This window comes from Mixophyes fleayi, chromosome 5, assembly GCF_038048845.1.
Source record: "Mixophyes fleayi isolate aMixFle1 chromosome 5, aMixFle1.hap1, whole genome shotgun sequence".
Taxonomy (NCBI): Eukaryota; Metazoa; Chordata; class Amphibia; order Anura; family Limnodynastidae; genus Mixophyes; species Mixophyes fleayi.
In genome coordinates, this window is record NC_134406.1 from 115,446,591 (window position 1) to 115,466,600 (window position 20,010).

Here is a 20,010-nt window from a genome sequence, read left to right on the forward strand (position 1 = left end):
TAACCTTTCCTCATAACGTAATGACTCCATACCCTTTATCAATTTTGTCGTCCTTCTCTGAACCCTTTCAAGTTCCAAATTATCTTTTTTATAGAGCGGTGCCCAGAACTGTACTGCATATTCAAGATGAGGTCTTACCAAAGATTGATACAGTGGCAAAATTACACTGTTTTCCTTTGCATCTATGCCCCTTTTTTATGCATGCCAATACTTTATTTTGCCTTGCAGCTGCTGCTTGACATTGAGCACTATTGTAAGTCTACTGTCTACGAACACTCCCAAATCCTTTTCCATTATAGAATCCTAAATTAATTCCATTTAATATATAGATTGCGTTCTTGTTTTTGATCCCTAAATGCATAACCTTACATTTATCTATGTTAAACCTCATATTCCATTTGGCCGCCCAATCCTCCAGTTTATTTAAGTCCCTCTGTAGAGAAGCTACATCTTGCTCTGATTTTATTACCTTACAGAGTTTAGTGTCATCTGCAAAAATAGAAACTTTACTCTCTAAACCATCACCAAGGTCATTAATAAATATATTAAAAAGGAGTGGCCCCAGCACGGAGCCTTGAGGTACTCCACTTTTGACCAATTAGAAAATGTTCCATTTATCACAACTCTCTGTTCCCTATTCTCTAACCAGTTTTTGATCCAAGTACAAATTATGTTTTCTCTATCCTACCACTGGGGGACACTGCGTTACCTTGGGGTATAGTAGGTGGAACTGGAGTTAGGCACTTATAAACTTGTTTGTTCCCCTGACTCCTCCCCCACTATGCCACCCTCTGTAGCTGACTTCAGTTGTTGTAAGTGCCTTCTGGAGAAAGGTCACTTCTGTATGGGCTCCTGCCTATACTTAGTTTAGCAGTAGGTTTCCTGTTTTTATTTTTGTTCCCTTTCAGGTGCAGCGCTGGACTCCATGCCAAGACCCAGAGGAGTGAAAGTCCCCGGGATTTCTTCACTTTTGAGTTCCAGCGCAGGTAAGCAGCACGCTTCCCTCGCACCTCTGCCGGCAGTCTACCCCTAGAAAAAAACGAGCATTGTTTATTTTAAAGTATGCCTTTTAAAGGCATCTTTATGTAGTGCAGATATGTTTATTAACGGCCTTATAGACGGGCGAGGCCATGTTTTATTTTAAAGTATGCCTTTATAGGCAACTTTATGTGGGGCACGTGTAGGTTTATTAACGGCCTTATAGACGGCCGAGGCCATGTTTTATTTTAAAGTATGCCTTTATAGGCAACTTTATGTGGGGCACGTGTAGGTTTATTAACGGCCTTATAGACGGCCGCGGCCACGTTTAAACAGGCGGGGGCGGGAGTGAGCGTGTCTCAGCCTCTCCTTCCCGCCCGCAGACTTGCCGGCAACCTCCTCCCCCTCCTCCGCCCCTAAACAACGAGCAGCAGCGGGGGAGAAGGACAAGCATCGCGCTCTGTGGAGGCGATGATGTCAGTAAGACCGCACGCACCCTGGGCATGGCAGAGCGGCGGTTCTCACTTCCAGCAGCTGCAGCCATAATATATATATATATTATCGGCCATCTTGGATCCGGAGCAGACACATCAGTGCATGCTGTTCCAGACTTCTGCCTCTCTTCACTGGGTAATGTAGTATTGTTTTTAATTCTGTTTTTAAACGATTGTCAGCCTGTTTGCCACACAGTCAGGACCCTATGACTGCTGTTTATATTATAGGATTACCTATTAGACAATATGGTAGTTTCCTATCCTCCTGTGACATATTTTGGGCAGATGTACATTAATATGGGAATACATATCTGTATAATCCAAATGGTGACTGTGGATGGACTTTTTCCATAAGTCTGGTAAAGGGAGTTCCGTGTATATACACAATCCCTTTTGCTACGTATAGCCTGTGTTCCCAAGTATTATATAGTTTTCCAAATATGTCTGAGGAATTACCTGAGGGGTAATAAACACGCTGTTTTATATGTTCTACATTATTTATGTGGCACAAAAATAATATTCAGTGTTATCCCGTGATTTGAGGTCAGGGTGCCACATTCCGAGTCAGGCTTAGCCTTACAGGGGTGGTTATAGTTTATGTGCTGTGGAAATCAGGTAAACATCCATAGATTTATGGACATTCCCCGGAGGTGGAAGTTATTTATTACACCCAACGCTTAGCTTACAGCTAGACGTTTTCAGCCAGAACATTATACTTGCAGCCTCTCAGCAAGCAGCAGGGCTGCATTATTGGGTTCGCAGGTGATCACTTTGAGCCTACCCAGCTCTTTGTTTATTCTACCACGCTAGAAGCATTGGCTTATGCCTTATCTTCTAGTTTGGGGTTTTCAGTAGCTTCCTACCGAAGAACACGCTCATTTCTTTTCTACACAGTTCCAAATTGCTCCTGGCAGAATTTCCTTTCAGTATCAGGAGTTTCTGTTTTGCAAAATAGGATACCAAGTTTCTACTTGTATCTTTGGCTCTACTTGTTCGTAACATCTCCCATGTCTCAACAGGGAGATTCTCATCAAGGAATGCTGCTTTCATGGCTTTGGACGTGCATAGCACCCCTTTGCCCTGATTCACTAATTTACCTTTCGGGTGGTGCTTAGTCACATTGTTTTTTATTAGTGAGTCAGTTGTTCTTCTTGTACAGAGGGTCAGAAAACCTGTAGAGATTCGGTCTTAAAATGCAGTGCTGTTGCATATTTGTAGCACTTATGCAATTCCCGTATCCTAATGCAGGATAGGGGTCGATCTGTGTATGGTCGGAGGGGTGTTCCTTGTGCCATACTATGGGCCATGCTAGACCAACTTATTAATATTGAGGGCCGAATGCCTTAGCAATCAATCCTTTACCAGGTAGAGTGGGTCACCTCAGGGTAATACCTTTGTGCTCTCCTGGTTAGATCATAGGGCTCTCTAAGAGGGAGCCCAGGTTCTTTTCACATGTTAACCTGTTTTCTCTATCGGCTCTCAATCTAATGACCCTCAGGTGGATTTGTCCATAGCCAAGTTGGGTCTCCCTAGAACTTAGGGGGTGTACAGTTGATTCACAGGTCAAATTTCCTCGTGGGGGTTCAAGAGTTTCTAGGAGGGGGCGCATCCCAGCTAGTCTGGTGGTCCGCCGTATGTCTCGCAAAGCAGTGTTCTTGTGTTGTTGGCTCGTAGTTCGGCTCTTTTTGTTTTCATCATCTGGTTTGACGCTGTGGCGTCGGATGGCTAACCTTTTCGGATAGAGAATCCTTGCAGGGGGATGGTTGCTACCTTCTATTCAGTCGTAGAGATTCTTCCTCAGCTGTTTTCTTTGGGCTATAAACTGTATTCGATTGGTGTAAATTCCTAGAACTTCACACGTCCCACTCAGGAATCTTTAAAAGGTTTTCTTTACCAGCTGGCTTTTATTGGGTCTACGCCCTTCTTCTTTCAGCGTGCAGCTTCCGTGGCTCTCTGTCTAGCTCAGCGGAAGGTTGTTTTGCTTAAGCGGTTTCTTTATGCTCAGCCCACCTTTGGTTGGTTGTAGATTTCCAGGGAGTCTAGTTCTCGTCATCAGGAGGCTTGCTTTGGCCTCCGGTGACACTCTGAATTAGTTAAGCTGTTAGCTCATGGTATGAGTGCTTCCTGGTATATATGTCGGGCTTATGTTGTTAGCTCTCTATATGAGTGCTCCCTCAGATATCGCTGAGTTAATTAGGCCGTTTAGCTCTTGGAATGAGTGCTCCCTTGTTTATCTCTGAATGGTTTAAGCACTGTATCAGTGCTCCCTTAGATATCACTGAGTGGCTTAAGCTGTTGCATCAGTGTATATGGTGATCCTTTGTATATTATTGAGTGGATTGAGTTGTTGGCTCAATGCAGGCTGTTCTCTTGGATGTCACATCTCGTAGGGGATCTGGGGCGAGAGTGTGTATGGCTCTTCCTCATTCTCTTTATCAGAAACTTAGTGGCGCGTTGTACGAGACATTATTGGTTATGACAATTAGTGCCTGCATTCCACTGACACAGAGATTGTAGTTCATCATTCTTGTGCCTCTTCTTTTTGTGTAAAGTTTCTCCGACGGGAGATAGTTTGTGCTCTTGTTCGCACAGTTCCTGTTAGGAATTTAATGGCCATTTAGCCTCTCTAAAGTTAAAGAGCGTAGGGGGGACAGGGTCTAGGTGGTCTCTTGCCACTGCATCACGACCAACATTCTGTCTGTACCTCTCTGCAGGTTCCAGTGACTTTTACAGTGCACTTTCCAGGAGGGTTGCAGCTTTTTGTGCGCCACAAAAGCGTCATTCAATGGCGCTGTTGTACAGAGTGGCAGTGTCTGTTTCTGCTGCTGTATTGTTTCTTTGTTGCATGCCTTTGCATTCACAAATGCAGGGTTTTGAACACAAAACATTGCACACAGCCGTTCCAGAGCATGCCCCTCCCTTGGACACAGCTTTGGTAGCTCCCCAAGGTAACGCAGTGTCCCCCAGTGGTAGGATAGAGAAAAGAGGATTTTTACTCACCGTAAAATCAATTTCTCTTACTACACTGGGGGACACTGCGCGCCCTCCCTTCCTCTGAAAGTAGTGCTATCTTTGGTGTTGCTTTTTAAATTGCTTCTTCTATCTTCCTGGCTTGGTTATACAAAACTGAAGTCAGCTACAGAGGAGGGGCATAATGGGGGAGGAGTCAGGGGAACAAACAAGTTTATAAGTGCCTAACTCCAGTCCCACCTACTATACCCCAAGGTAACGCAGTGTCCCCCAGTGTAGTAAGAGAAATTGATTTTACGGTGAGTAAAAATCCTCTTTCCTATACCCAGTTTCCTTATTTTAAAAACCAACCTCTTGTGTGGCACTGTATCAAAGGCCTTTGCAAAATATAAGTAGACCACATCTACTGTGCTGCCCTGGTCTAAGTTCCCACTAACATCCTCACAGAAACTAATTAGATTAGTTTGACATGACCTATTCCTCACAAATCCATGCTGATGCCCACTAATAATCTTATTGCGCACCAAGTAATCCTGAATACTATCCCTTAATATACCTTCCAGTAGTTTCCCCACTATTGATGTCAGGCTTACAGGTCTATAATTCCCTGGTTGTGACATTGTCCCCTTTTTAAACAATGGCACCACATCTGCTATTCGCCAGTCCCTTGGTACTGAGCCTGATGAGATTGAATTTATGAAAATTAAGAATAGCGGCCTAGCTATTTCAGAGTTTAGCTCCATAAGAACCCTTGGGTGTATGTCATCTGGACCTGGAGCTTTATTTATCTTAATATTCTTCAGTCGCCTTTGGACTTCTTCCTCTGTCAACCCCGTTAAGTGAAAAAAAAAATGTTTTAATCATAATTTTCTGAAAGCTAGTACACAGAATATTGTTCATGGTTTTTTTTCTTATTTTTCTTTTGCAAGTGAAAGACAGACATCTTTTAACTCTTTGAGTACATACTTTATTATGTTCAGCATTTTGCTAAATGAATTATGCACATTTATCTTACAGAAACCACAACTAATGAGCAGTGTCCTGTTTCCCAGCCACAAGTTTTTGACTCCTCTACTCAATCATCTTCTCCATTCCCAACACACTCTGCAGCTGAAATACATTTAGGTATTTGGTTTCAATGCTTAGAAAACATGTTTGGATATGAAACTGATTTTCTTTTTTTTCAAATTTAAAGGATTTCTTTTAAAAAGTCCCGTTTATACTAAATTAATTCTCATTTATGCACAGATCCAGAAAATGAAAGCAATAAACAGGAATCTCCTGTTTCACAGTTTGATAAAGCAGGACCTCCCACTGAAACAAAACAACTAGTGTCTTGTAGGTCACCATCAAGTGTTCCCCAAGGTAAGAAATATTTGTCTGAGGTTTTGTTTTTGGTCTTTTTTTTGGAACTTCGTTACAAATTTTATTTGAAAACATTTACAGACTCTTCAACAATCGACAACCAAAGCCAGAAAGTTCCAGCTTTTAAAGTTTGTAATGAAGCACCTACTACTGCATTAAGACCAGACAGTCCACGGGGTAATTGTATTGATATTACTAATGTGGGGAGGACGGCAGTGGGATGTGTGTTGTGTGACCAATCTAGAGATGAGAGTTTGTGGAAGGATGCGAAAAGGAAAAAAAAAAAAACATGCTATGCACTGGAATCAAAGTTGTGCTGAAGTGCAAGTCATAAGGAGTATTTATTTTTATATAGTTTGGTCTTGAGAGAGGACTTTTATGTAATAGTATTTTATTGTTTGTATGTGAATAGTAAATTGTTGCATCAGATCCATGGACACAGGTTATTTTATTTTAAATCTATTTTTATTGTGCTTTATACATTGTTACATAATCACTGATCAGGTTAAGCCATGTATTTCTGTGACTGGCTTGTCTGGTGCTTGTTATGAGGAGTGCAGCCTCCTTTTTATACCTGTTGCAGTATCAGTGTCGCTGGGAGTGCATTTGGTAGGGAGGTTTTTTTATTTTAGATTAAGATGAGGTTTAAGAAATGCTTGTTCTGCTCTCATAGTAGTAGTTGATGCCGAACTGTTCTTTATCTTTTTTTTTTTTTTTTTTTTTTATACTTTCTGTGTACACACTCTATAATGTTCAGCATTTTGGTAAATGAATTATGCACATTTTTGTTACAGAAACCACAACTAACTCTAAAAACGAGCAGTGTCCTGTTTCCAAGTCACAAGTTCTTGGCTCCTCTACTCAATCAACTTCTTCTCCATTCCCAACACACTCTGCAGCTGAAATACAACCAGGTATTAGTTTTCAGATATAAAAACATTGTGAATGAGACAGGTTTCCTGATTTATTTTCACAGGATTTGGTGGTTTTCTTTTTAAACAATCCCTGATTTATACTGAATTCTCATTTATTGCACAGATCCTGAGAATGAAAGCAATAAACATGAATCTCCTGTTTCACAGTTTGATAAAGCAGGACCTCCCACTGAAACAAAACTAGTGTCTTGTAGGTCACCAACAAGTGTTCCCCAAGGTACTTCTAAGGAAATAGTTTTTTACAAGGTTTTGTTTTTGGTCTTTTTTTTGGACTTCGTTACAAATTTTATTTGAAAATATTTACAGACTCTTCAACAATCGACAACCAAAGCCAGAAAGTTCCAGCTTTTAAAGTTTGTAATGAAGCACCTACTAGTGCATCAAGACCAGACAGTCCACAGGGTAATTGTATTGATATTACTAATGTGGGGAGGACGGCAGTGGGATGTGTGTTGTGTGACCAATCTAGAGATGAGAGAGTTTGTGGAAGGATGCGAAAAAGAAAAAAAAAAAAACATGCTATGCACTGGAATCAAAGTTGTGCTGAAGTGCAAGTCATAAGGAGTATTTATTTTTATATAATTTGCTCTTGAGAGAGGATTTTTATGTAATAGTATTTTGTTTTTATGTGAATAATAAATTGTTGCATCAGATCCATGGACACAGGTTCATTTATTTTAAATCAATTTTTATTGTGCTTTACACATTGTTACATAATGTGTACACACTCTATAATGTTCAGCATTTTGGTAAATGAATTATGCACATTTTTGTTACAGAAACCACAACTGACTCTAAAGACAAGCAGTCTCTTGTTTCCAAGTCACAAGTTCTTGGCTCCTCTACTCAATCATCTTCTTCTCCATTCCCAACACACTCTGCAGCTGAAATACAACCAGGTATTTGTTTTCAGATATAAAAACATTGTGAATGAGACAGGTTTCCTGATTTAATTTCACAGGATTTGGTTGTTTTCTTTTTAAACAATCCCTGTTTTATACTGAATTCTCATTTATTGCACAGATCATGAGAATGAAAGCAATAAACAGGAATCTCCTGTTTCACAGTTTGATAAAGCAGGACCTCCCACTGAAACAAAACAACTAGTGTCTTGTAGGTCACCAACAAGTGTTCCCCAAGGTACTTCTAAATAAATATTTGTCTGAGGTTTTGTTTTTGGTCTTTTTTTTTTTTTTTGCTTCATTATGAATTGTATTTGAAAATCTTTACAGACTCTTCAACATTTGACAACCAAAGCCAGAAGGTTCCAGCTTTAAAAGTTGATAATGAAGCACCTAATAGTGCATCAAGACCAGATAGACCACAAGGTAATTGCTGTTTTCCCCACTTTATCAGTCTTAAATACAGAGGGCTTTGTGTGGTGTGACCAATCTGGAGATAAGAGATATTGAGGAAGGATGCGAAAAAAGAAAATAGAAGATGCTCTACACGGCAAGAAGTTTTGTGATTCTGTTAGTAGACTGAAGTACAACAACAGACTCTTCAACGGAGTATTTCTATTTTATATAATTTGCTCTTAAGCAAGGATTTTTATGTAATGGTTTTTTCTCTTTCCTGCCATTGGGGGACACTGCGAGACATTGGGGTATAGTAGTGGGTCCAAGAGTCTTTGTCACTTTATCTACTAATAGATCTTTGCTCTCCTCCCCTACTATGCCCCTCCTCTCCTGTGAATTCCTCAGTTTCTTTAAAGTGACTAAGAGCAAAGGTCACTAGGGTATGGGCTCCTGTCTATACCGAGTTAGCTTTAGCTTTTTCACATTTTTATTTCCCTATAGGTGCATCGCGGGACTCTATCTCAAGACCCAAGTGAGTGAACAAGACTTGGCTCTGCTCACTCCGGGTCCCGCATAAGGTAAGAAGCAGCTGAGGCTCACTTACTGGCACCTCTGTCGGCATCCCCCCTAGAAACGAACTACAGGGGGCAATTTGGGGCACCACAATTTAATTCAGGCCAAACTACAGATAATGGGCACATTGTGGAGAGCGCAGTAATAGGGATCACTCGATCCCGCAGCCCCGGCCCCGCTAGCGGACAAGGGAGTGAAGCTGCATCCGCCTCTCCTCCCGGACCGCTTTTCATGCCGGCAGGTCCCCGCTCAATTCCCTCAACAACGAGCAGAAGGGGGACTGAAAGTATCGCTCACACTCCTTAGGAGGTGAGAGAGGATGCAGTACACGGCGCACGCACCTGGGATAATTAACATAGCGTGCGCCGAGCGAACACAGTGGCCATATTGAAGGAGGCACTATCGCAGGAGAACAGGAAGTCGGCGGCAACATAGGAACAGGAGGAGGAGGAGTTACAGACACACTTCGTTCCTCCCAGTCATTTCCGGCAACAATCAGGACTCAACCTGCACGTGGAAACACAGGGACACCACCGGAGCAATGCCGCCTGACTCTCCTACTCTACCTCTCCTCTGCTGCAGTACTAGACATTCGGCTATCGTTACAGGCTGGTGCCTATTAAGCATTCAAACGAAGGTTTTTTTTAGTTATTATGGGACTGTTATTTTATTGCATTTGTGTCCTTTCACAGACAGCACTGTACATTATATGCTTAGAGGAGGGGTGCTTTGATAGTCTAGGACTACCTAGTATAGAGTCTCGGTAGATTTCCTAGTCTAACAGCCATCAGTTATCTAGATTTCTTAAACACAGATTGTATTATCTTAATTTACTTAAGAAACGACAATGGCTGAGAAGGGGACAGCAAAAAGCAAGGGACACTCTGTAGCTTCTGCGTTGTATTATACCTGTGCCAAATGTAATACTAAATTTTCAGTTGGACAGACAGACCGAAATGCCCTCTGCGCAGCCTGTACCGCTGACGCCCAGGCGCGAAAGGGTTCAACCCAGGAGGTGTGTACAGCAGTGGAAGAACCGCTTTGGCTACAATCCTTCTCATCAACCATGGAAAGACTTGCTAACGCCATGCTGCGGGTAGCAGAGGTGCGTGATAGCTCTACTCCACTCACCATCACACACAGTCAAGGTGACGAGAACACAGCCCCACAGACAGGGGCAGCCCTCAAGGAGAATAGATTAATGGCTATTACTCTTAGGGGCAAGAGAATTATCTCTGATACGGTTCAAGACCAGGATCAGGAATCAGACCTCTCCTCAGCAGAGGAAGGGGAGTTAGAGTTAGACCCAGAGGGTGAGGACCACCATGACTATGATGCGGCCTCGGCAAATAGTGTGGATAGTCTCATTTTAGCACAGTTAGCATTCCCACATTCACCAGAAATGCTGGAGATTATAACTGAAGCCTAGCAAAAGCCCAGTAAACAGTTTATGATGCCGGCCAGATTCAAATCACTTTACCCCTTACCACCAGAGGACGAGGTAAAATGCGAACCCTTACCTAGGGTAGACACGCCAGTAGCACGCCTAGCGTCATCCTCAGCCATTCTCGTTCAAGAGCGGATAACCCTTAAGGATCACACTTATAAGAAGTGCGACTTATCACTCTGCTCAGCATACACTGCAATTGGCAGTTTGTTTAGACCAAATATGGCCGGAGCGTGGGCCATCAAAGCCATTCAGCTATAGACTGAGGATTTGATTAGAGGCCTTAAAGACAGCACTCCTCGCACGGAGCTTTTAGAGTTAGCAGAACACGTACTAGAGACATCTGAGTATGTAGCAAATGCCCACAGAGACACCGTATCTGTTAATGCTAGGTCCTTGGCTCTTGTGCTAGCGGCTCGCCGTAGCCTATGGCTACGGTCGTGGGCAGTAGATGCCGATTCCAAGAGAGCACTAGAAAATTTACCCTTTGATGGCGTAACTCTCTTCGGCTCAGAGCTCGAGAGAGTGATTCACGAAACTACGGGGGGAAAGCGCACTGCTCTCCCGACAGTAATCAATAGACCCCGCCAGGGCAGATTTCGTCCTTTCGGAACTTTGCCCGAGGTGGTGGGGCCCCTCCAAGAGGCCACTTCGCAGCTTCTAGAGTAACAGCAGAGGGGACAGGGGCGCAACTAGAAGGGGATCCTCGCGCCCAGCGGAATAGAACTCCGCTTGACAGGGCTCCTCTGGGGGAGATAGAGGTTGGTGCACGACTCCTTCATTTCAGAGATCAAAGGTGGGCGTCCACAACGGATCTCTGGATTCGAGGAATAGTGTCCCGAGTCTACGTCAGATTTAGCCCAGTCCCCCAGACAAAGATTCTTCCGCACCCCCTCCCCGTTTGTCCAATAAAGTGCAGGGCGCTCCAAGAGGCCATCCAGAGACTGCTGGCAGCACAGGTAATAGTACAAGTACCCCTCCTGGAGAGGGGGAGAGGGTTTTACTCAAACCTTTTCCTCGTACCAAAGCCAGATGCCACCTTCAGGCCCATTCTAAATCTCCAGTTGCTAAACAAACAACTAAAGATACAGAAATTTTGCATGGAATCCCTGCGTTCAGTAATAGCAAGTATAGAACAAGGGGAATTCCTAGCATCCATAGACATCAAGGATGCCTACCTGCATGTCCCAATATGGAGGGGACACCAGTGCCTTCTACGCTTTGCGGTAGGAGAGGCACATTTTCAGTTCAGGGCCCTCCCTTTCGGCCTAGCAACGGCACCCAGGGTATATACCAAGGTCATGGCGACCATGGCGGGTCTATTGCACCAGAAGGGAATTACGATTATCTCCTACCTCGACGACCTTCTCTTGAAGGCCCCGTCAGCAGTTCTCTTATCACAGCAGATAGAAACCACAAAGAAATTTGTTCAGAGTCACGGCTGGGTGTTGAACATACCAAAGTCGTCGCTAGCTCCAGCGCAACAAATGCGTCTCCTGGGCCTAATATTCGATACTCAGACCCAAAGAATATATCTCCCGGAGGACAAGGCTTTAGCACTGCGCTGGAAAGCCAAAGCCCTCCTAGCAAAGAAAAGGGTCTCTATCCTCAGTTGCATGAAACTCCTGGGAACAATGGTTTCGGCATTCGAATCAGTCCCATTCGCACAATTTCAGTCCCGCCCACTTCAGACAGAGATCTTGCACAAGTGGTCAGGATCTCACAGCCATTTAGAGAGGCAGATCATTCGCCTGTCCACACGCAGAAAGCTATCCCTTGCTCGGTGGACATCCGGGAACATCCTGAAGAAGGGCCAATCCCTACAGACCTGGTCTTGGACACTCGTCACAACGGACGCAAGTCTGTCAGGGTGGGGGGGGGGGGGCGTAACAGGACACCTGAGGCTGCGTGGGCTCTAGTCCCGTCAAGAAGCTAAACTACCGATAAACATACTAGAGCTCAGAGCAGTATACAATTCTCTGACAAGAGCCCAAAGATTCCTGACAGGAAAGCCCATACAGGTACAATCAGACAATGCCACCACGGTAGCCTACATAAATCACCAGGGCGGTGGTCGCAGTTCAGCGGCAATGCGAGAGGCGGAACTGATAATTACATGGGCGGAGCTTTATGTTCCCAAGATTTCGTCAATCTTCATACCGGGTATAAAATTGGGAAGCCGACTTCCTCAGCAGGCAGAGACTCCACCCAGGAGAATGGGCCCTAAACAGGCAGGTATTCTCACTTCTGGTGAATCGCTGGGGCACACCAGAGATCGACCTGATGGCATCCAGACTAAACCATCAGGTCACGCGATATGGTGCAAAGGCACGAGACCCAGGAGCAGAGCTCACAGATGCCATGACGACCCCATGGAGGTTCCACATCCCCATGCTGGCTCGGGTGCTAAAGAAGTTAAAAAGAGAGCCGGTGTCTGCTATTCTAATAGCCCCGTATTGGCCACGCAGAGCGTGGTTCACAGACCTTCTGGGGCTGGCAGCAGCCCCTCCATTCCGCCTTCCCATGCGAACAGATCTTCTGATTCAGGGTCCTTTCCTCTACCAAGGTTTAGATCGGTTAGCTTTGACGGCGTGGCTACGGAGACCCTAATACTCAAAGCTAGGGGGCTCTCACAGCAGGTAATTGCAACCATTATCAGGGCCAGAAAGCCTTCATCGTCTTCGATATACTACAGGGTTTGGAAGGCATATATTATGTGGTGCAATCTAAGGGATTCCACACTTCCAAATTTCACCTCTCCCGCTTACTAGACTTCTCACAGGACGGCCTAGGTAAGGGCCTCCGCCTAGGGTCGCTCAAGGAACAGGTATCTGCTCTGTCCGTATTCTTTCAGAACAAGATAGCAGACTACACAGACATTAAAACGTTTCTTCAGGGGATTCTACACATACAGCCCCCATTTTGTCTTCCAGTAGAGCCTTGGGACCTCAACTTGGTCCTTGGGGCCCTCGCCAAGTCCCCGTTTGAACTTTTACACTCGGTAAGATTGAGGCACCTCACTTGGAAAACAGCATTCCTCTTGGCTCTAGCGTCAGCGCGTAGAGTGTCGGAACTAGGGGCGCTTCGCTGTGACCCCCCCGTTTCTCATTTTCCATTCAGACAGGGCGGTACTTCGCACAAAGTCCTCGTTCAGCCCTAAGGTAGTTTCCAGATTCCACCTGAACCAAGAGATTGTGGTTCCGGCGTTCAAGGCCAGCAAAGATTCCCAAGAGGAGGCTTTACAATTACTTGATGTAGTCCGAGCACTACAGTGTTATGTAGACCGCACGGCTCCTTTTAGAAAGACCACAGATCTATTTGTCCTCTATGAGACCCAAAAAATGGGATGGCCAGCTTCAAGGCAATCAATTGCCCGCTGGATTACATCCACAATTCGAGAGGCCTACATCACGGCCTCGCAGCCCGTCCCGCAAAGGTTAAAGGTGCATTCTACCAGAGCAGTAGGCGCCTCTTGGGCAGCTAGACACGGCGCGTCGGTGGAACAGTTGTGTAGAGCGGCGACATGGTCCTCTGTCCACACCTTCACCAGGTTTTACAGGTTACAAGGCTTCGCGTCGGCCGATGCAAGCTTTGGCCGCAGAATTTTACGCGCAGCTGGTCCAGAGCAATCACTCCCTTGAGGAAGCTTTGGTATATCCCCAATGTCTTGCAGTGTCCCCCAGTGGCAGGAAAGATAAAATAAGATTTTTACTTACTGTAAAATCTATTTCTCTGACTCCATTGGGGGACACTGCGCACCCTCCCTTGCTCTGTATATAGTTCTGTGTGTGAAAAGTATTATCATATGTTTCTATAATTTAAGACCTTCCAGGTATTATCTCCTCCTTTCCTCTCACGCTTGGTTAGTCAAAACTGAGGAATTCACAGGAGAGGAGGGGCATAGTAGGGTAGGAGAGCAAAGATCTACTAGTAGATAAAGTGACAAAGACTCCTGACCCACTACTATACCCCAATGTCTCGCAGTGTCCTCCAATGGAGTCAGAGAAATGGATTTTACGGTGAGTAAAAATCTTACTATTTTTCTTGTTGCATCAGGTCCTCGAACACAAGTTAATTTATTTTTACATTTATTTTTGTTGTATTTTATATATTGTTACTATATAATCACTGGTCAGGTGCTTTTTAGGAGTGTTAGGAGAGCGGCTTTAATAGGGTGGTGGGTATTTAGAAAAAAATTAGGAAATGGTTGTTTTGTCCTAATAGTAGCAGTAGATGCCCAATTTTCTTGCAGGATTATAGTAAAAGTGAGAATAATTGAACGAGATCAATTTCATACATTTATTTTAGTGACAACTTGAATGAGCCTAATGTGTTTTTTGTTTTTGTTTTTTTGTTTTATTTCTTGCTTTAGCAAGTGAATTACATTGAAATATTTTTGTGTGCACACTGAATAATTCATGCAATAAATATCCTGAAAATAATAATAGTTCTGTTACAGAAACCACAGCTAGCTCTAAAAACAAGCAGTGTCCTGTTTCAGACTTAGCCAACATGTTGTTAATGCAGTGGTTCCCAAACTTTTGCAGTTCGCGGCACCCTTAGAGTCTCCAAATTTTTTCAAGGCACCCCTCCAAAATAATAACTGAACAGTCCTGTTTTAGAGGTAGTGGGGTCAAAAAGTTGTAATAAGTATTTAGGTCACGACAGAAATACTTATTTAGTTGTATGCAAAAATGCCCCTCTGCATCCAGGCACACTGCCCCCTCTGCATGCAGGCACACTACCCCCGCTGCAACCAGGCACACTGCCCCCTCTGCATCCAGGCACACTGCCCTCTCTCACGCTGGCCCCCTCCTCTGCCCTCTGTCACGCTGGCCCCCTCCTCTGCCCTCTGTCACGCTGGCCCCCTCCTCTGCCCTCTGTCACGCTGGCCCCCTCCTCTGCCCTCTGTCACGCTGGCCCCCTCCTCTGCCCTCTGTCACGCTGGCCCCCTCCTCTGCCCTCTGTCACGCTGGCCCCCTCCTCTGCCCTCTGTCACGCTGGCCCCCTCCTCTGCCCTCTGTCACGCTGGCCCCCTCCTCTGCCCTCTGTCACGCTGGCCCCCTCCTCTGCCCTCTGTCACGCTGGCCCCCTCCTCTGCCCTCTGTCACGCTGGGCCCCTCCTCTGCCCTCTGTCACGCTGGGCCCCTCCTCTGCCCTCTGTCACGCTGGGCCCCTCCTCTGCCCTCTGTCACGCTGGGCCCCTCCTCTGCCCTCTGTCACGCTGGGCCCCTCCTCTGCCCTCTGTCACGCTGGGCCCCTCCTCTGCCCTCTGTCACGCTGGGCCCCTCCTCTGCCCTCTGTCACGCTGGGCCCCTCCTCTGCCCTCTGTCACGCTGGGCCCCTCCTCTGCCCTCTGTCACGCTGGGCCCCTCCTCTGCCCTCTGTCACGCTGGGCCCCTCCTCTGCCCTCTGTCACGCTGGGCCCCTCCTCTGCCCTCTGTCACGCTGGGCCCCTCCTCTGCCCTCTGTCACGCTGGGCCCCTCCTCTGCCCTCTGTCACGCTGGGCCCCTCCTCTGCCCTCTGTCACGCTGGGCCCCTCCTCTGCCCTCTGTCACGCTGGGCCCCTCCTCTGCCCTCTGTCACGCTGGGCCCCTCCTCTGCCCTCTGTCACGCTGGGCCCCTCCTCTGCCCTCTGTCACGCTGGGCCCCTCCTCTGCCCTCTGTCACGCTGGGCCCCTCCTCTGCCCTCTGTCACGCTGGGCCCCTCCTCTGCCCTCTGTCACGCTGGGCCCCTCCTCTGCCCTCTGTCACGCTGGGCCCCTCCTCTGCCCTCTGTCACGCTGGGCCCCTCCTCTGCCCTCTGTCACGCTGGCCCCTTCCTCTGCCCTCCTCCTCTGCTCTCTGTCCTCCTCCTCTGCTCTCTGTCCTCCTCCTCTGCTCTCTGTCCTCCTCCTCTGCTCTCTGTCCTCCTCCTCTGCTCTCTGTCCTCCTCCTCTGCCCTCTTCCTCTGCCCTCTGTCCCCCTCCTCTGTCCTCCTGATTTGCCCTCTGTTCCCCTCCTCTGCCCTCCTTCTCTGCTCTCTGTCCTCCTGGTCTGCCATCTGTCCTCCTCCTCTGCCCTCTGTCCCCCTCCTCTGCTCTCTGTCCTCCTGGTCTGCCCTCTGTCCCCCTCCTCTGCCCTCTGTCCCCCTCCTCTGCCCTCTGTCCCCCTCCTCTGCCCTCTGTCCTCCTGGTCTGCCCTCTGTCCTCCTGGTCTGCCATCTGTCCTCCTCCTCTGCCATCTGTCCTCCTGGTTTGCCATCTGTCCTCCTCCTCCTCTGCTCTCTGTCCTCCTCCTCTGCCCCCCTCCTCTGTCCTCCTCCTCTGCTCTCTGTCCTCCTGGTCTGCCATCTGTCCTCCTCCTCTGCCATCTGTCCTCCTGGTCTGCCATCTGTCCTCCTGGTCTGCCATCTGTCCTCCTGGTCTGCCATCTGTCCTCCTCCTCTGCTCTCTGTCCTCCACTGCCATCTGTCCCCCTCCTCCTCTGCCATCTGTCCCCCTCCTCCTCTGCCATCTGTCCCCCTCCTCCTCTGCCATCTGTCCCCCTCCTCCTCTGCCATCTGTCCTCTCCTGGTCTGCCCTCTGTCCCCCTCCTCCTCTGCCATCTGTCCTCCTGGTCTGCCCTCTGTCCCCCTCCTCCTCTGCCATCTGTTCTCCTGGTCTGCCCTCTGTCCCCCTCCTCCTCTGTCGTCCTCCTTTGCCATCTGTCCTCCTCCTCCTCTGCCCTCGGTCTGCCCTCTGTCCTCCTCCTCTGCCCTCTGTCCCCCTCCTCCTCTGCCCTCTGTCCCCCTCCTCCTCTGCCCTCTGTCACCCTCGGTCTGCTCTCTGTCCCCCTCCTCCTCTGCCATCTGTCGCCCTCGGTCTGCCCTCTGTCCCCCTCCTCCTCTGTCCTCCTCCTTTGCCATCTGTCCTCCTCCTCCTCTGCCCTCGGTCTGCCCTCTGTCCTCCTCCTCCTCTGCCCTCTGTCCCCCTCCTCCTCTGCCCTCTGTCGCCCTCGGTCTGCCCTCTGTCGCCCTCGGTCTGCTCTCTGTCCCCCTTCTCCTCTGCCATCTGTCGCCCTCGGTCTGCCCTCTGTCGCCCTCGGTCTGCCCTCTGTCCCCCTCGGTCTGCCCTCTGTCCCCCTCTTCTGTCCTCCTGATTTGCCCTCTGTCCCCCTCCTCTGCCCTCCTTCTCTGCTCTCTGTCCTCCTGGTCTGCCATCTGTCGTCCTCCTCTGCCCTCTGTCCCCCTCCTCTGCCCTCTGTCCCCCTCCTCTGCTCTCTGTCCTCCTGGTCTGCCATCTGTCCTCCTCCTCTGCCCTCTGTCCCCCTCCTCTGCCCTCTGTCCTCCTGGTCTGCCATCTGTCCTCCTCCTCTGCTCTCTGTCCTCCTGGTCTGCCATCTGTCCTCCTGGTTTGCCATCTGTCCTCCTCCTCCTCTGCTCTCTGTCCTCCTCCTCTGCCCCCCTCCTCTGTCCTCCTCCTCTGCTCTCTGTCCTCCTGGTCTGCCATCTGTCCTCCTCCTCTGCCCTCTGTCCTCCTCCTCTGCCCTCTGTCCCCCTCCTCTGCCCTCTGTCCCCCTCCTCTGCCCTCTGTCCTCCTCCTCTGCCATCTGTCCTCCTGGTCTGCCATCTGTCCTCCTCCTCTGCTCTCTGTCCTCCTCCTCTGCTCTCTGTCCTCCTGGTCTGCCATCTGTCCTCCTCCTCTGCCATCTGTCCTCCTCCTCTGCTCTCTGTCCTCCTCTGCCATCTGTCCCCCTCCTCCTCTGCCATCTGTCCCCCTCCTCCTCTGCCATCTGTCCCCCTCCTCCTCTGCCATCTGTCCCCCTCCTCCTCTGCCATCTGTCCCCCTCCTCCTCTGCCATCTGTCCCCCTCCTCCTCTGCCATCTGTCCTCCTGGTCTGCCCTCTGTCCCCCTCCTCCTCTGCCCTCTGTCCCCCTCCTCCTCTGCCATCTGTCCTCCTGGTCTGCCCTCTGTCCCCCTCCTCCTCTGCCATCTGTCCTCCTGGTCTGCCCTCTGTCCCCCTCCTCCTCTGCCATCTGTCCTCCTGGTCTGCCCTCTGTCCCCCTCCTTTGCCCTCTGTCCTCCTCCTCCTCTGCCCTCGGTCTGCCCTCTGTCCTCCTCCTCCTCTGCCATCTGTCCTCCTGGTCTGCCCTCTGTCCCCCTCCTCCTTCATCCTATGGGAGACACTGGGGTGTGTAGCGAGATGACACTTCAAATTTATCAGCTAAAGCGTAAGATTCTTCCTCTTTATACCCCTAATGTCTGCCTGGAACCTCATTTTTTTCAAGTGCCCCAATGCTTGTTTAATGGCTGCTTGAGTCATCCTTATTTTTTTTAATGTTTGTTTTCTTTTTCTTTTTCTTTTTTTTTTTTAAATGTTTATTTTGGAGAATTAATACAGTGTATGTCCACAATGTAAAATATATAATATTAAAAAAAAAAACAACAACAAAAGAATAGAGATAAGACAATAGCACCATTATGTCAGTATCGTTTGACTGCGAATTTTGTATAAGAAGTGAGGGAGAGGGTATGAAGGAGGGAGGGAAATAGAGACGGCGTGGCTAGAGCTGTGAGGAGAGAAAGGGAAAAAAGAAATTGAACGGAGGGCTTGTGTTTATTAAGAGATAAGACGGGGAGCAGGTTAGTCGCTGATAGTTAAAAGGGAGAGCAAAAGTTGAAAAAGGATAACCAAGGACACCAAATTTTGTTAAGATTTGGAGGAGTTGTTAAGAATGCTGGTCATAAATTCCATATGCTGTATATGCCAAACTCTGTTATAGATTGAATAGAGGGAGAATTAGGCTGTTTCCAGTCCACTGCAAGTTGACATGTGGCCGCTGTTAGAATGTGTCAAATGAGTTTGTTTTGATGGCGTGTAGCCCCAGGGATCCCTAGTGGCAGGAGAAAAAATTTAGGCTCCAAAGGTACAGAAATCTGAAGTATTGCATTTATCAAATTATTCATATCAAGCCTGAAGTTAGTCAGCTTTGGACAATTCCACCAAATGTGGATGAATGTCCCTTCCAGGGAGCAGTTTCTCCAACAGCGGTATCAGGTAACATCTTTTTAAGGCGAGTTGGCACATAGTACCATCGATATAAAACTTTGTAGACTTTTTCTTTGATTTTTACACATATGGAACTAGAAGCAGCATTCTCACAAATTTTACTCCAATGATCGGGGTCAAGAGTTTCCCCAATGTCCCTTTCCCAGGCCAATTCATGGGGGTCTCTCTGATCTATTGCGTCCAAGGAGAGTTGAGAATAAAGGGTAGATATTCGGCCAGCCGTTGATGATTGACGGAGGCAAAGGTACTCAAAGGAAGTGAGTGGGCGGGCAGTGAGTCGGCGTTTAACTGTGTTATGGAAGTTACGGATTTGTAAGTATTGATAAAAAAGTTTAGTAGGGATCGTAAATATTTGCTGAAAATCAGAGAATTGAAAAAAAGTATCAGTGCCAGCAAGGTCATTCAGAAACCTGACGCCTTGAGAGTGCCAGGGATAAAATGCAGTTGGCTTGAGGCCAGGGGGAAAGTCTGGAGAGTTAAATAATGGTATAATTGGGGAAGGCTGAGCAGAGAGAGTGAATTTCAGAGAAACTGAATCCTAGATTGTCAAAGAATAAGAAACCACAGGATGAAGCGAGACTCGTTTTGGTCGACAGAGTCGTGGGAGCCATAGGAGAGATGCAGGGGACAACAAACCGAGAGCTTCGTCCTCAATGTGGATCCATATTCTAGGGGAGTTGGAGCAACACCATAGGACATACTGAGCAAGGTGAGCGGAAAGATAGTAACGTTTAAAATTAGGGATACCTAGGCCGCCACCCCGTGAGGACCTCTGCAGAACCTTCAGGCGTACTCGAGGGCGCCTACCTGACCAGATAAATCGGGAGGTTATGAATTGGAGAAATTTAAATACGTAGGAAGGGACGAAGATAGGCAGGGTCTGGAATAAGTAGAGAAATCTAGGGAGAATATTCATTTT

At 47.6% G+C, this 20,010-nt stretch overlaps 1 protein-coding gene and 1 long non-coding RNA gene across 9 annotated transcripts in view; one reads left to right on the plus strand and one right to left on the minus strand.

Moving 5' to 3' along the window:
• Positions 1–20,010, minus strand: part of LOC142158614 (uncharacterized) — a 183,368-nt gene that overhangs the window by 134,053 nt on the left and 29,305 nt on the right. The window lies entirely within an intron of this gene.
• The window catches only part of LOC142158612 (uncharacterized), a 220,247-nt gene that overhangs the window by 113,532 nt on the left and 86,705 nt on the right, over positions 1–20,010 (plus strand). For 5 of the 8 annotated variants that reach the window (XM_075212730.1, XM_075212735.1, XM_075212732.1 and 2 more), the window contains 9 exons: positions 5,460–5,567; positions 5,691–5,807; positions 5,889–5,984; positions 6,602–6,721; positions 6,846–6,959; positions 7,049–7,144; positions 7,522–7,641; positions 7,766–7,882; positions 7,975–8,070. In XM_075212730.1, coding sequence (XP_075068831.1) covers positions 5,460–5,567; positions 5,691–5,807; positions 5,889–5,984; positions 6,602–6,721; positions 6,846–6,959; positions 7,049–7,144; positions 7,522–7,641; positions 7,766–7,882; positions 7,975–8,070 — 984 coding nt within the window. The remainder of the gene's footprint in view (positions 1–5,459; positions 5,568–5,690; positions 5,808–5,888; positions 5,985–6,601; positions 6,722–6,845; positions 6,960–7,048; positions 7,145–7,521; positions 7,642–7,765; positions 7,883–7,974; positions 8,071–20,010) is intronic. The other 3 variants (XM_075212734.1, XM_075212733.1, XM_075212736.1) reach the window with 3 other exon arrangements.